Raw genomic sequence first — 16,248 nt, 5'->3', positions numbered from 1 at the left:
GGCCTGTACAGGAAAAAGCCTGTTGTGACCCAGCATTCAAAGAGCTATTCTAGCATCCTCTTTCTTGAGCCATTTTTATTGGCTCAGTTTTCTCCTATCAAAACGTGCTACTGCAAGGTCATAAGTTTTATTAATTCCCCATAGCATTTAGTTATTGCATGTTTTAGCACAGTCTTTTCGGTGTGGCTAGTTGAGTTCTTTCGAAACTGGACACAATAAATAAATGCATGCAAATTCAAATATATTCCTTTCTATGAGGGCTGTATTTAAGAACAGTTTGTTAAATCTTCAATACTGCACAAAATCTTTCATAATGCAGCACAGAAAATATCAAACTAATAATTTATAAAACTAGGGAATACTTACAATCATCAAAATTTACACACGAAGAACATGGGGCAGGCTAGACAGTCTGCCACAACCTTTGAAACCTCTTATGAATTCACACCACACAACGTAAGAACCAGTGCAATACATACTACAACTGGTAAGCAACACTTACAAAATGGTTTGGATGTAAATTGGAACCACGAAGGAATGCCATTTAGAAAGGAAAGGCCACTTCTCTTGTCAAATCTATAATCAGATAACTGTAATATGTCAAATAAACAAGACTTTAAAAGAATTAAAATAAAAAATATATTCAATGTTTGAAGAACTGAAGTAACTTTTCTAAGTTATTTCTCCGTTCACCTCCCCTCTCTTTGCTTCACTCTCTCCCACTGCCAACTTCTCTGTCTCTCCCCATTCCTTCTGTACCATGTGTCTTATGCGACGTTTCCAAGAGGCTTCCCTCGAACCCTTAAGCCATAGATCTGTGCCAATTTAATGAAAAGAGTGGCCCATTGGTACTACTTTCTTCACCCAAACCCCCAATTTACCAATTTTTTTTTCCTGCTTCAATTCATCTGTGGAAAGTGTCCAGGTATCTTTGAAATGCCTGTTAGGTCACTGCAAGATAGCGGCAGGGACAAACAGGAAAAAGGTGAAAAAAAACCACCAGTAAAGGGATTAAGGCAAACAGATTTTGGAATTTTTTCTTTTTGCAATTCAGTATTTTAGTTTTGTATGCTATCTTGGGAACCTTTTTCATGGGAGATATTACCTCAGGTTGTTAAATTCAGAGATATTTTCCCAAATAAACCATTTTATAAGCGAGTCAACACACAACATTCATCAGCCAATACGCAGCAGTTTCATTACATGGGTCAGTGTTAATAGGATTTAGAGATGCAAAAAGAGTTATTTGAGGCCTTCTGGTATAGAACGACGCTTGTTCACTAAAGGGTCAGTTGGAATGATTTGTTGTACATCAGAAAGATACGGTCTTCAAAATGTTTAATTTTAATCTTTGAAAAGATCTTTGGATTTGCTTTCAAGTGTTGAGGTTTGATGCCTTTTTTCTCATGTGGAATACAGGCAGTGGAAGCCACAAGCGGTTCAATAGAAAAAAAACAGGGGCAGTAGATCAGTTTCAGAGAGAGACTGATATATCGTTCAGGATCATTTTTCTTTAAGAAGTGTCTATTTAGATATAGTTGTAATGATCAAAACCTTAACAAGAATTCAGATAATTTATCTATATTGTTTTTATCTATACACATATCCATATATATGAGTATATACATACATGTGCTTGGTATACCCTCATTCCTTTCCAGTTCTATTCCTTTATTATATTTGCTTCCATTCATGTCAACCAGTAGTCAAACATACATCTTCAAGAAGGTAAACTAATTTGACTGTTTAGGTTTCAGTCAATAAGATAAAGCTATTAAATGAGGTAACAAGTAAACCAAAGATACTTAAATACTCTCATGTTTTCAAGGCTACAAGTGACATTTGCAGACAGCTTTCATTTCTGTTTCAGTTTGTTGGGGGAAAAGCACCCATTCCTCTCACTGCAGGTGTTAAGAATGTCAACGATTATTATAAAGTTATTATTTTAGTATCTATTTTTGAGTCCAGTCATGCCAAGTGGTACTTATCTTTTGTAATGCAAGTGAGCTGATATGAAGAAACTGAAAACAGATTCCCTTTTAAATTCCATGAAAAAAGTGGAAACAGGTCTATATCTATCTCAGGTTATCATATTAACATTTCATTTATGGAATCAAAATCTTCCAGGGTGCATTCAAAATCCACATGATGTCTTGAGTGCTAAAGTTTTCAAGAGGATCTGTACATTAGCAAATAAATAGGCAATGTAAGAATACAAGTTTGGCCACAGATGTAGCAGCTAGTAATAGATAACAGACAAACTATTTAATGTAACAGCAAGAAAAGAAACTGATTTGGCTTTAAGAGACTTTCAGACAACAGTAGTTTGTTCATCACTGTACCAAAAGAAGAAAAAAACAAATATATGTGGGGAGTTCTCTGAGGTAGCTGCAACTCTTTAAGATATAAAAAAACATAAGCAGAGGGGTATAAGGGACAAGATGACAATTTTCTAAAACAACTGGAGCCTAAGAGAATACAACTTACGTATTGTCTGCTCCAAATAAATATTATTGTCTTAAGTATTTGCACTACAGTCACTACTGCAGGCTTCTACATACCAAAGTAAACAGCATCAACTTCACAATAATCACCCCAAACATTCTCACCAGCCTTTCCCATAAAAAGGCTTGACTTACTGTTGATATTACTGCACTGAGTGTCCAAACCCTGGCTGTTGAAGTAGGTATAACTGGTGTAAAAGACAACAAGGTACAACTGGTATAACAGACAAATTCTGGTATAACAGACAACTCATTAAAATTTGTAAAAGATGTACTGAGGTGAGCTGAGGAGGAATATCCTCCCTACCCACCACATCCCTGGGGTCAGAGCAAAAATGCCAGGGCAACAATGAAGGAGGCTGAGTAGCAGCAACAATCACTATACACAGATTAATGGGCTCAGAGAAAAAACATGCGAACAATCAGACTGCGCTGACAAGTACTGAAATTTCTTTGTTTTGTTATCCAACACTTTGATTTCACCGAGGAAGTATTGGTTGATTACCAATAAACAACAGTCAAAACATAAAGGAAGTTTTGTTTCCCATTTCCATTACACCCTCTCTCCTCCCTAAGAGGTAACCATATGGCAGCATAAAAGCAAATACCATTTTTTACTTTCCTTGGGATTTATCACATGAGTGTTCAGTTGTACAGAAAGCAGTTTAGCTAATCTGTTTTTTCTGCAATTTACATTGCTATATGGAGAAATCTTTAAGGAAATTTAAAGCTAATATGCCTTCCATTTTCCTGTTCCTGAAATGCATCATTGTGTCCATTTTCCTTTTGTTTTTCACTGTGTCATTTTACCCTCTGTTGTATGTTATTCTTCATCATTCACCCTCATTCTTTCCAAACTCCTATTAATTTGTCTTCATTGTTTCTCATCCACAAGCTTTCTCTTTCTTCAATCCCCCTGCTCTGCTTCTCACATTCTTTCTTCCATGTAAATATTTTTATAAAAATCAGACTTAAAATCTGCAGTCTCAGCTGGATCCACAATATTATGCAGTTCTTCCAAGATCAAACAAATCAAGTGTTCTATGAGCTGTGTTTTCTCACTTTAACAGAGATATTCCTTGTTAGATGAGATTCATTTCCATGCATTACATTTTGTCCAGCACTCTGCTCTTCAAATATAACTACAACATCTTCAGGTTGACCACTAGCCTCAGACATGCTAGCAGATATGTGATATTTATGTTCATTAAATGTTTTGAACTACAAAATTTCCCAAACTGCATTGGTTTAAGCAGTTCACAGGCTTCTGTGGTGACAGCAAAGCTTTCTCCTACAAAGAGTCTCACTGTATCCATACAGACAGAGAGCATCTTCATCTGCATTTTAGTTTGCAACTGTCTCTATGTCCGGTGGTCCTGGCAAACACACACCCATGTCCTTAATCTTCCTGGGATTGCAGCAATTTTTTGGTCGATTTCTTGTTCTTCCCGTCTCTCACTGTAAGTTTCCTCCACTACTACTACCAAACTGCAGGCGCTTCTTCATCGCGCTCCTTCCAACCGTACAAGCTTGCTGTGGCCCTGATTCTCTTCTCACTTTACACACACACTAGGAAGAACAAGAGGCTGCTAAAAGAACTGCCAATCTTCTCACCCTCCTGGTAAGCTGCCTAGCACTGGTGAAGTTGCTTCAGAAAGCGCCCCTACCTCAACACTGAGACAGAATTAAGCTAGTTGAGCCACCTAGACTTTTCCCAGTCCTGCCAAACAGGTAGAAAAACATTGAATTAAGTTTCCAAACACTCAGTAAGAATTCCAATGGGGATCAGGAGCAAGTTCCATGTGCCTTAAATCTTCATTACCTATTCAATACTAATAGTCTTCAAAAAGAAGCTATTCTATACATACAATGCTGACAATAGATGAGGCAGGGAACAGGTAAGTATGAGCTAAATCAAGAACCACATCTCATTTCTGACTTCCATCTGCCATAAAGCTGCACTTTGAAATCTCAGAGGCAAGCGATGATGCAGTTGGGAGGAGGTGAACAGTGCCACATGCCACAGAAACAGTGAGGTGTAACATTTTACAGTATCTAGTAGCACAAGATGAAAATGCTGTTAAATAACAGGCAGACTCTGCCAGGAAGAAAGCCACAGAATGCCTCCTGCACGGAAAATTGAAAGAGATGGTATGAAAGAGAACTTGAAACATCCAGAAGAATCGCAGCATTGCAAGCTAGCCCTGTACTCACATTGACTAAGGAATTTTAGTAAAATCCCAACTTTTGCCTCTCAGTGAGGGAGATCTCAGCTGACATCCACAAACTCAAAAATTGCCCATGAAGACTGGCGTGACTATGTTGAACAAGATCCCTGGAAAATTCTTTCACTGTAAAACCCTGGAGTCACCTCTCGCGCACCATGTATCATAACACTCCCCTAAGCTTTTTAATACAGTCTGCCATCTTATCCATCACAAGTGAGACAAAAACAGTTTCTCAAAGTGTGCGGCCTGACCAGCCTTGCAGCTGACAAGCTCACAGAGACACAATGGAAGGGAACACATTTTTCTCCATCAGTGAATATCCTCAGCCACAGGGTAGACTACAAAGTGTTAAACCTAGTAACAGATCTACCCAGAAGGCAAGTAGATAGGAAAGAAATGTAAATGTATCCGAACTGCTATATCAAAACCCACTGTCCAACCATTTCATCCCTCAAATCAACTACCTTACGTCCATCTGTTTCAAAACTGAAGTAAACACATTTAAATGAATTTTAAAGTGTAAGAAGAGAAGCTTTATTTACTCACTTTCCCTGAGAAGAAGTGACTCCCTTCACCAGAAATTGAACTAAAATTGTTATTGTAATCTATCAAGCATTCCTTGTTCTTCAAAAACAAAGCTGCTGTACATAAATGGCATGGATTGTCCACTATGTAGCAGCACAATATATTTTAGTAGCTTGCGGGTTTTCTCATACATTCAAATTTTCCACCTCACAGCATTAAATTTAATTACATAACAATGAACCTCTGCCCTTATGTAACTTGTTGGCCTGAAGTTGCTGCAGCTATCTGCTGGGTATAATGAAATTTTACAAATACTTTTTAACAGACAGAATGTGTCGTATAACAGCATTAGACCTTAGAAAATAAAAGGTCTTGAATTTTGCCACATCAGTATAAAAAAGGAAAAAAGATGGAGAATCATTGAGGAAAGCTGTGCTCACTGATACAGCATGAACTACTGGGGACAGCTACCTCACATACTGTTCAGACAAACAATTCTGCATAATTTTCATTATTTTTCAAGTTTTGCAACTACAATATCTTAAACAAGAACAAGCATTGTTTTCCTGAAGCCCTTACAGTTAAGCTTCAAATTGACTTTATTTTTTTTTTTAAACTCTGCATGGAAAAGAGAAGAAAATGGAAAAAAGCCTCCTATGTTTTCAACATTACTTAAAAGGAAAAGCAAGCACTACAAGTTTTTACTCTCCTTGACTGACTTTTCATAGTATTAGAAATACTGAAAGACAGAAACGAATACCTTACATCACAGTCACATTTACATATATCTATCCATTAGTGGAAAATCAAAAAACTTACAGGAATCAGAATGTAACAAGTGACTCTGTTTTTCAGATCCAGTCAAAAAAATCCTGTACCTCATATAGGTTATCATGTCATAGTCAGCACAGACCAAAAAAGCAAAGCCCATAATCAATACAGTAAAGTTTCCAGCAATACAAATAAACCGTTAACTTGAAACAATGCTGACCTCTAACCACTTAGCAATCGTATCCCAAAGAGGCTTGATTTGACTTTGTGCTGGCATCCAATTGAAAAAAAACATATGGTGCTTTTAAGCTGTGAATCTTAAGAGTTATTTCCGTACTTATTGCTTACTGTAATAAAATTAGTTAAAATTGCTCTAATCTCCAACTAGGGAAAAAGTCCTGAAATATTCTCAGTAAATGAAAATTTGTTCTATACCATTAAGGACATTTATGCAGAAAGTTAATATTGTCATCCTGATGCTTACCCAATCATTGCGTTTTCTTTAATCTGACCCTCTGTGCCATTTACCATTGGCTCTTGATTTCTGTTTTCCTTCTCTGAAGCATCGCTTGAGAGGCCCAATAAAGCTCGTACTCGCTTTGACTTCACATCCAATATCGTGTCGGTGTAGCCCACTTCTTGTAGATACCTGTAGGAACCGAACTCATGCTAATCTTCCACGCACATCTCACTTAATTCAAAACAGTAAATGAAAACTTCTCCCTAAACTCATCTGCAACCCCTTAGCTTAGCAAAGTATGGTACTGTGCTAATGAAACATGCTTATAAATCATCCTGTACCAGCTGCAGAGGGATCGCCTCTTGCAGTACCAGCCTCTACAGTCACTGAGGGGGGAAAAAAAAAAAAAAAAAAAAAAAAAAAAAATAAAAGAGCCTAGCAGTCAGAGGTTTTACAATACGTTATTCATTCATTTACTAAAATGGATGGAAAAGCACTTTCTGTTAAAATATTTACAACTGGCTTATAAAAATCACCATAGTTGCATGTACAACATGGCCATTTTATTATTCAACACATGGAAACTACACATGAAGCCTTACAAGAAGTATCAGATATGTTCCTTATGTAAGCATTATTAGAAGCCTAGAAAACAGGAGGAGTAAAAACAAATTCTGTAGCTACTAGCAAGAGCTGTTATTTGTAATGCACTACATTTGATAAAATCTTTGTCTTGCCTTTTCCTTATTCTGCAATGGGTCTGCAAAATACAAATTTGTCTTGCATATGATGACTAGGCAGCAAGAATCCTGGACTAGCTTGTATGAAAGCCTCAAAGTCTAAAGTTGGCTCTTTCTTCAATATGCCATATTGCCTTTGGGGGAAACAGGGGGGAAATAATGATTTAAAAAAAAAAAAAGTCAAAATTGGACTCTCTCCTTTTCTCTAGAATACAAAGTTAATAGCACCGTCTTCTCAGGAGCACTGGATTGATTAAACGGTCAATATTCTAGAGGACTCTAAAGAGGGGAAATGCTCTTTTACAAGAACATCTGTTACAAATCAAGGACACGCACTCTTCCGGCAAGAACATTCTCCTCCAATTATTTAACATAACCACATCAGGAGAGAAGTGCTGATTGTTAGCTATATAAAAATGAAACAAGTCAGCTGTACAAAACAGAGTCCATCAGTAATATGCACTCTGTATTCAGCACTGTGTCACCTACTTACGAACTGCACTGAGGAGGAATGACTGGTCTTCAAAATCACTGATGCAAGTCAAGACTTTATTTTTGCATGTATTCAACACACATGCAAAGATTTGAGCTTTTGCAAAAGAGAGGCATGTACAAGTCATCCAACAGATAAATTTAAATTTTGTATAATTCCCTGGGAAAAGGTCCTTTAACATAAGCTCCAGAATGTCCTTACTGTCTCTCTCCCCCCTCATTTAATCCTCTGTAACAAACCAAAAAAACCTAGAAGGCAAAAGTTTTGCTAGCTGATTAGAAGACCTTAGAATCTAACTATCAGCATACAGGATTATGTAAATGCACGAAAAAACAGATAGAGACAATCTGATGAGAGGTCTTTAAAAGACCTCTTCAGTTTAAATCAAGGCAAAAAACCCACACAAAAGTGTGACCAAATATCTTGGAAATCTTGGAAATTAACTCATTATGACCACAATTCAAAAACTAATTTAGATTAACAGACATTCCCTTCATTGAGATGAACTGAGAATTAGAAAATTTCTAGTCTAACCTTCTGGATATTAGTCTTTTCTGCACCTCGAGCAGGCCAAAATAAGTCATCCCTCTCCAACACCAGTTATTTTTATTTTACATAGCTCTTAACAGAATTACTTGTGTGTTGTTTTTTAATTGCAAAAAGAATTGCAAAGCGTCATGACCCACTGTTTTCCCAAGCAGATTGTTTTATTATACTCGGTGAAAGAAAAGCAAAGGAGATGCAGTGTTTGTGACTTGACAAGGCTTCTCATCTGAAATATTAACATTTTTCAGAAACCTAGGAAAATTACGCCAGAAGTTGAATGAACTTCATCACACACGCTAACTTTTTTTGAAAGAAAATCTAACACAAAAAAATCAAATACCACTACCACCACATTTCATTACCAGATTCTCTCCCTTGCATTCATTATTAGAGTTCTTTTTTCAACACTTACTGTCTTAGCAGCTGTCGTCCTTGTTTCCATATTAGCTGACTGTTCTGTTGTGGCTGAATCTCTGTCTCATTCCCTTCATCTGGAAAAGATTATTTCATTACAACCTTTTTTTTTTTTTCCTTTTTCTTAAAATGATTAGGAATGGTTTAATAACAAAATAAAAGATTCAAAGTGCCAATAATCAACCAAGAGTGAAAAAAATGCACATAGCACATAACTGAAGTACTACATACACATAAAGATTGTCAGGTACATCCTACTGTATGAGAACAAGATCCACTAGTCATCAGTGCCTTCCCTTTTGTTCTCGCATTCAAAAGCCCCATCTTATTCCTTTTTCTTTAAGGGAACATAAACAATCTGGAGTACCATTTTTGCACTAATCTTCCAATATAACTGCTACTCATAATTTAAGTTTGAATACAAACATCTTAAACTGCTAACAATATCAAATGCAACTGCAGCATGTCTATTTACAATTTACTGTCTCACCAATTTCCTTAATATCTGACTGTTCAACATAAACCTAATAGACCTACTCATATCAACTTTAAATTCATCCCTATTTGTATTAGTTCAGTGAAAGGAAAAAAAAAAAGAATACAACAGGGGTTGTTTGTTTATTTTTCAACCTGAAAAGCCGTTGAAAAACTTTCACCACATTTTCCGCAACCATAAGTTTGTATCCAAACGGTACTGCTCCAGGAAAATCCACAAAAAATTATGTGGCTGTTCTGGTGAGAAACCTATCTGGACGCTGGCAACCAACAGTTACACATTTATTCCATATATAGCTTCATACTACATGATGGTGGGATTTTTTTTTCCCCTCCTTCAGGAGATACATAAGGATATGCTTCCCAACATAAAAGATCTTGGTTTAGTATCTATGAAAGCGTCTACAACAGTTGAAACCCTTGTGGCCCAAACACTAAAGCATTAACAATCTTCTTGTGTAAACAAAAATTAAGAACCAGAAAAACCTGGGGTATAATCCTATGAGTAACTTGATATGCAATGTGGGAAAGCTATTGTCCTTACCAGGAAGTCATTTACCTTTAAACAACTGAATTAACACTGCGCACAAAAAACACACCACCCACCCAAAGAAGCTATCAAAGACTAATCAGAATTCACATGCAAGGACAGCCATATGAATTTTATCCGTCACAAATTCACAAATCCACTTAATAGCAACTGTAGGAAATAATCAATTGCACAATGATTTTTCTGATGACAACTGAACACAGCTGGACGCAACGCACAACTACCAAAGCTCAATTTGTGAGAATTAAAACGTGACTGAGGTAAATCTGCCTGAAAATTAAAAAAAAAAAAAAAAAAAAGCAAAACCCCTTCTGAAGGCACTATTAAGTACCTCTACAGACAAGAATTCTTTTTTGCTTAGTCTCCTCAAAACTGATGACCACTAGCAATAACAGCTGTTTACAGATGAGAATGAAGGGACTTGCATTATGAGCAAATAATAGCAGAAGATATCACAAGCAGTAAAAAAACCAAACAAACAATAAAAAAACAGGCATCCCTTTATCAGGAGACTGAACTCTTTCTGCTAAATTGTAATACTGACTCCCCAAAAGATCATAAAGAAAACAAAAAACAAGGACCCATTTGGAACAACTATTAGAAACCCACACTTTTTCATGACTGGGCAGGAAAAACAGGGGCCGGTGGTGAGGGGTGAGGAAAGACACGGACATAGAAGTAAGTATCTATCAAAGACAATTCCAAAGGAGCATGATCACAAAGTTTCTATCTTAAATGTGCATCTTTCGTCAGTCCAGATTTAATGTAGAACAAAAGTGTACATTTCTGACAGCTACGTACATAGAATGCAATGGGATAAATCAGGATAATGAAGTTTTAACCAAGGTAATTCCACTACTGTTCACTTTGCAGAAGTAACACACTAGCTACGGCTCTACTGGCCAAGCCAGGCCTTGCACTACATTCCTCAGCTGGAAACCGGAGGAACACGCTATAGCTGCATCCTGAGAAATTACAAAACTCAAGGATGTCTAGGATCTTGGTATGATCAGGACAAAGTTTTCTAGTGGTCCAGATACAGATTGGGGTCTTCCACTTAGTTACACCAAATTAACCTATTCCTTTAGTTAAGGAAATAACCTCGATAATAATGTGAAATAAAGTTTCCCAAGAATTCACTATATCTTGGACAAGAAAAGTTTCATCTGTTGGCCTGGGGTTGGATTTTTTGTTTGCTTGGGGTTTTTTAATGACCTTCTGAATCCAATGAGATAAGAATTAACCATGACAGTAAACGAGACCATCCCTTCCATAAACCAAGTGACAGAGCTAAGGTCTGCAGACTTGCTATATTCTTCCTCTATGTACAGATGGTTCTAGTTTCGTTGCAGTAGTAGGAGCATCAGGGGACTGAGATACAAAAATCACCACCTATTAGTTCTCCTTTCAAGGGCTTAAGCTATAATCAGATCTCTGTACACTTTTTTTTTTCCCCCCAAGGAAAGATAGGGAGATAGAAAGATGGATGAAAGTAATTTAAATTCTTAATTCTTCAAGTTCAGTGCTTAAAAATATTTGAGTGAAGGAGAAGATGCAATGTCTAGAAAAACAAATCAACTTTCCAGAGACCATGGTGAAAAACTGTCCTCTTGCAGCATAGCACTGAAGTTATTTGTATGCATTTCCAACAATCTTTAGAACTTTGTAAAAAAATTCCCCACTCTCAAACTCTCACTTATGTATAACATGCACTTTCATTATTTTCTTCCTGGAGTACCACTGAGGTAATTGAACAAAAAAATTATGTACTATACATTCAATGTCCTTTGACATTAACTTTTTATTCAGAAGAATTACTGAAAGATAAAAGGATTCTATAGCTATAAATCTCCCTGTTCCAAAACATCCATACACATTACTAAGGAAGAGAGTAATTATTTTCTCCAGAAGCAGTTTGTTCATTTGTGTTTTTTTAAAATCTAAACTCATTTGATTTATTAATAGACTCTTTCAGAGCATTAGCATATATTTTTACTTTTATAAGAGTAAAAAACAGTCTTTATTAATTAGCTCTATTCCCACTGCTTCCATTAAGTGGCTTATTTTATCAGCACTATCATGTCAGCATTTGCACAAACCACAGTGAAGCTTTTATGCCAGTAATGAACTCATTCTTAATAAATTCTTACCAGAATCATAGTTTGGTGGCTTCATATCTCCCTGATTCAATTCTGTGCCATATTTTAATTTGTGATATTTAGCCCTGAAAGAAAAGGGAAAAAAAAAGAAAAAAGCTATTAGCACATTTAGAGGGTCTCTCTAAACACATAAATGTCACCTGTCTTCACTTGAAAAAAACACTCCTTTCTTCTAGGCTAGGAACAAAACAAAGAAATTATTTAAGCAAGACTTCAGATATGTAATTTTGCTTAATTATTTTTCACAAGCTTGACAAGTAATTGCAAAGTGAATACTGATGAAACACAGGGATCAGAATACTGAAAATTTTACAAAATGTTCTTGCTACTGAAAAGGTTCCTTCCCTGTGGACATGGGCTACTCTGCTTCCCTCCCCGCACCCTCTTCTTTTTTTTTTAAGCCATCACTATGAAACATTTTTACTATCCATGTCAATTCAGTGCCCTCTACTTCATATTTCATATTGTCACCTCAATTAAGCAAACCTTAGTTTTATTCTTCAAAATGCTGTGCTTTCCAACAGCAGCAGACCTTCAGTTAGAATTATTCTAAATGAGTTTTAGCACTGACAACAGCACATCTACACCAGTTCCTTTTAAAGCTTCTAGATCTGCCACTCAACCAAGTTCAGAAATGGAGACTTCTCTTCCAAAAATACTAGCCAACAGAAGGCCTATTGTAATAAACCCCACCAAGCACGAGCAGCTAGAAGAGTAGCTACTCATAGCTAAAAGAAAAAGGGAAATGCTTTTTAATTTGAAAGCTTCATCCAACAGAGTCAGCGTCTATAGTCTTTTAAACACACAAAATAATGCCACTGTAGTACAGCATTACAAATGTACATAAAAGCTTTAAAGATTCATTAGAGTAGTCTTTTAAAACAGTAAGAGTGAAACTGAGGCAAAGAGAGCCGTAGCCAGTTTCTCTATCTGTTCCCCCTGTTCTTTCGCACTCACTGCAACTTTTGTCTCTATGATTGTTTTCTAAACAAATGGAAATGTAGACAACTCAAAAAAAATTGATTCCCTAATAAAGCTTTGTAGACATCCATAACTGGGTAGAAAAGTGGCACTCATACTAGTTCCTACCCTGAAAGAAAGGCAGGGAAGAATTCAGGCAGTGCAGGCTGGCAATAGTGGGACGACCAACTACCACACACACACCAGCTCCAATGCAAACATACAGAGCTAGGGGTAAGGCAGCAAGATACAGGCTGCAAATGACAAAAAGAAAAAAAAAAACCAAACCAAACCAAAAACCTCACACACACCAACATGAAAATGGGTTTGATCAGCTCCACTGATGAAGGGAACGCTACTCACCAGGGAACTCTTCCACTTAAAATTTGTTTTTAAAAAAATTAATGGGTGTGACACTTCATCATTGTATGAGGCAAGTATCATTAAGCTCGAATGACCGTATCAAGGAGGACTGTTTTCAAGTTACCTGAACCTCTTGATTGTTTCTCAGACAGCTTCATTATATTACTGTTTTCTTTTGCCTGTTCCTATTTCATCAAGAAAACTCGTTACTTCTAACAAAATGATGCCGAGTGAAGCGATGCTTGGGACCTCTTAGGCTTCAGTATCGCCAGTACTAGTTTCCTACTAATCCAGTTGCATTTTAATTATAACAAACATTTAATTCTGGATGAGAAGGATAAGTGCGGAGTGAAGAAATGTTTCTTAGGCATAGCAACAAAGAGAGATGAAGGAACTCCTTCCTCAAGAGCTACAGCACTAAGCTCTAACTCAGCTGAGCAACCAGCAAGGAAAGGAGAAAGGATGCACTTGAAATGTATTAAACAGCAATAAGTGAAAGACAAACATTCTGGTCAGTACAGAAAAGATAACAAAGAATAGAACAAAATTAAAGCTGGATGCTTATTCAAAATATTTATCTTTCCTTTTCCAACTATCTGTTTCCTACATCTTAGCAGCAAAGAGATCTTACCCTGGTAAAACAATTGGACTTTATTATTGTTAAATACTGATGCTATGTATACTTTTTCCCCTACCATCACTAATAAAAAGTAATGACTAATCAAAAACTAAGAAGTCCTCTGCTCCGTCACTAACCCACCTCACCAACTTTAAACATACGCTTTGTCAAAAACTTCAAGTTTTTATGCAGACAGCAATTCAAGTGACCTTAATGTTTAATCCATTCTGATTTGACTTACCGAAAGTGAGCAAATATCAATACTTCACTTTAATCTGGATTAGTGACCTATACTGTGGTCTACTCAATTCCTGCAAATAATTTCAGAAAGCAGTTAGTTTTGTGGCATGAGGCATTTGCTTTTAGCTCATGGATCTTATATAAAGTTCCATTATCCTCTATGCATTCACGAATTTTCTTAGAAAAGTTTTGTCAACAATTTTCACCCTGAGAACCAAAGTAAAATGTTTGCTGGGTTTACTGAAAGGATCATTCCCTATGCCTTTGCTATTCCTCAGATCTCTCACCTGTTCTCCAAAATCCATTTTCAAAAATTCAGCCTGCATTTTTTTTAAACTTCTCAGTATATCTGTTCCAGTCTGTTAAACAGGTATGCTCATTTTTTAATTTTTTTTTGCTCTTAAATCAACAGTAACATTTTTCTTTCTTCTTATTGAAGTTTTCCTCCCTCATTAAAGGCATAATAAAACCAGTTCAGCAAAGTGAGATTATTCAGTCTATGCACATTCTAAACTATTAGTAGCACATTTTCTTTAACTGGTTCCTTCTCATAATACAAGGGTTTTAAAAGCCTTTGTTATTCTTCTTTACTTCAAGAGGATAATCTAGATTACATGGTCTTGTACACTACTGGCCCTTAAATTTACTTTAAGGCCAAGATGGATTAAGACTTCATCCTTAGAAGATTTAACTTTGTATATCACAGGCAGAGACCAATAGAAATACAGATACAGCAGAAGAATCATGTCCTAACAAAGACAGGCAATTGAAGAGCTGATAATCCCCAAAAGCAATCCTTATTTTTAATATTGCTGGGAAAGTTAAAAACAAAAAGCCACAGACCTTTGCTTGCACAAAATGACCAAAAAAAAAAAAAAAAAACCAACAATGCCAAACTCAAATCTGTATTAATTAGAAGCAATTAGTATAAATTCAGGTAACTGGGCAAGACACCAGTTAGATGTGAAATAGAAACATGAACACCATATCAGAATACTTGACCCAGTGAACTCATCTTCAGCTACGGTCAGCTTCTAAAGTTCAGAGGAATATTTAAAAAAAAAACATCTGTAGAGGTAGCTAACAGTGCATCAGGGAAATATTTTTTATACTTCTTCAGGCAGCAACTATGAGATTTATTATTAGAAACTTTCTTACGGTACAGTTGAAAAAGTCACAGGTATGAAAGACAAACAACCTCCTCCTTTCTAAAGCATACTAGGGAAAGGGCTGAACATAAGGATTCAGACTCCAAGACTAGAAGGGAGAGTCTTCACCTGTTACACATACTGCAATCAAAGGCTGTGAAACTTCTCACAAAATAAACTTTAATTCTTTTCTGTAAAAATTCTGAATATAGCTTATTCCATTGGTATGTTTATACTTAATCTATTTCTACAATAACAGAATATCTCCTGCCTACCTCATGCTTAATTTCTCCACTTTTTCAGAAATGAGAGAATCCACTTTGTAACAGCTTTAAACTGGCCCTCTGCAGTTCACACTGAACTCTAGTTCACACAGTGCGATACTATTATCACAAAAAAAAGCAAATGTATTTTTTCTATAAATAAGTATAAAGAAAAAAATCAGCTTCTCCAACCTTCATATCATCTGGTCAAAAAACAAGGACAGTTGTTTCGGGGCAGGGGAAGGAGAAGGGAAACAATCACAAAGATGAGCCTTTATTATCTGAAATTTCTTCAACTTGGATGATTTACCTTCAATTTCCGAAAATTACATCTGAGTTATTAACAGTAGGCAGAGACTGAAAAATGACTTGAAAATAACAAGCTGAAGGATACAACTTTATAGAAGGTATTTTTCATCTGAAAACTAGCCTTCAAGTCGTTTTGAAGAAAGCTATTTTGGGGCTCGGAAACTATGTTACCAGGTAGATGCCCTTACTCAGATAAATATGAATATTACCACTGCTCTGGCTTTTGCACTTCATTACACAACTCTCCTTTTTTGATTAGTGGTATTTTCTTTAAACTGTGTGTCTTCTATGCAAACAGTGCTTGGAGACGTTCGGCATGGCTGCCACAAACACGCTGCTTAGGAAAATGCTAAAAGCTTTCATCCTTCTAAATTTCTTAAGACTGAGGGCAGCGAAATTTTGCTGAATACTTCACACAGAAACGAGTTTGATCCCGATCAAAAAGGGCCACTATTTCTTGG

At 36.4% G+C, this 16,248-nt stretch overlaps 1 protein-coding gene across 4 annotated transcripts in view; it reads right to left on the bottom strand.

Moving 5' to 3' along the window:
- Positions 1-16,248, bottom strand: part of STRN (striatin) — a 72,896-nt gene that overhangs the window by 39,861 nt on the left and 16,787 nt on the right. For all 4 annotated transcript variants that reach the window (XM_054194765.1, XM_054194766.1, XM_054194767.1 and 1 more), the window contains exons 3-5: positions 11,877-11,950; positions 8,680-8,758; positions 6,513-6,677 (exon numbers count right to left, since the gene is read on the bottom strand). In XM_054194765.1, the coding sequence (XP_054050740.1) occupies positions 6,513-6,677; positions 8,680-8,758; positions 11,877-11,950 (318 nt within the window). The remainder of the gene's footprint in view (positions 1-6,512; positions 6,678-8,679; positions 8,759-11,876; positions 11,951-16,248) is intronic.

Source organism: Rissa tridactyla, chromosome 3 (genome assembly GCF_028500815.1).
Source record: "Rissa tridactyla isolate bRisTri1 chromosome 3, bRisTri1.patW.cur.20221130, whole genome shotgun sequence".
Classification (NCBI taxonomy): Eukaryota; Metazoa; Chordata; class Aves; order Charadriiformes; family Laridae; genus Rissa; species Rissa tridactyla.
The sequence above is the reverse complement of the archived record's forward strand: the minus strand, read 5'-3'. Positions and strand labels throughout refer to the sequence as shown.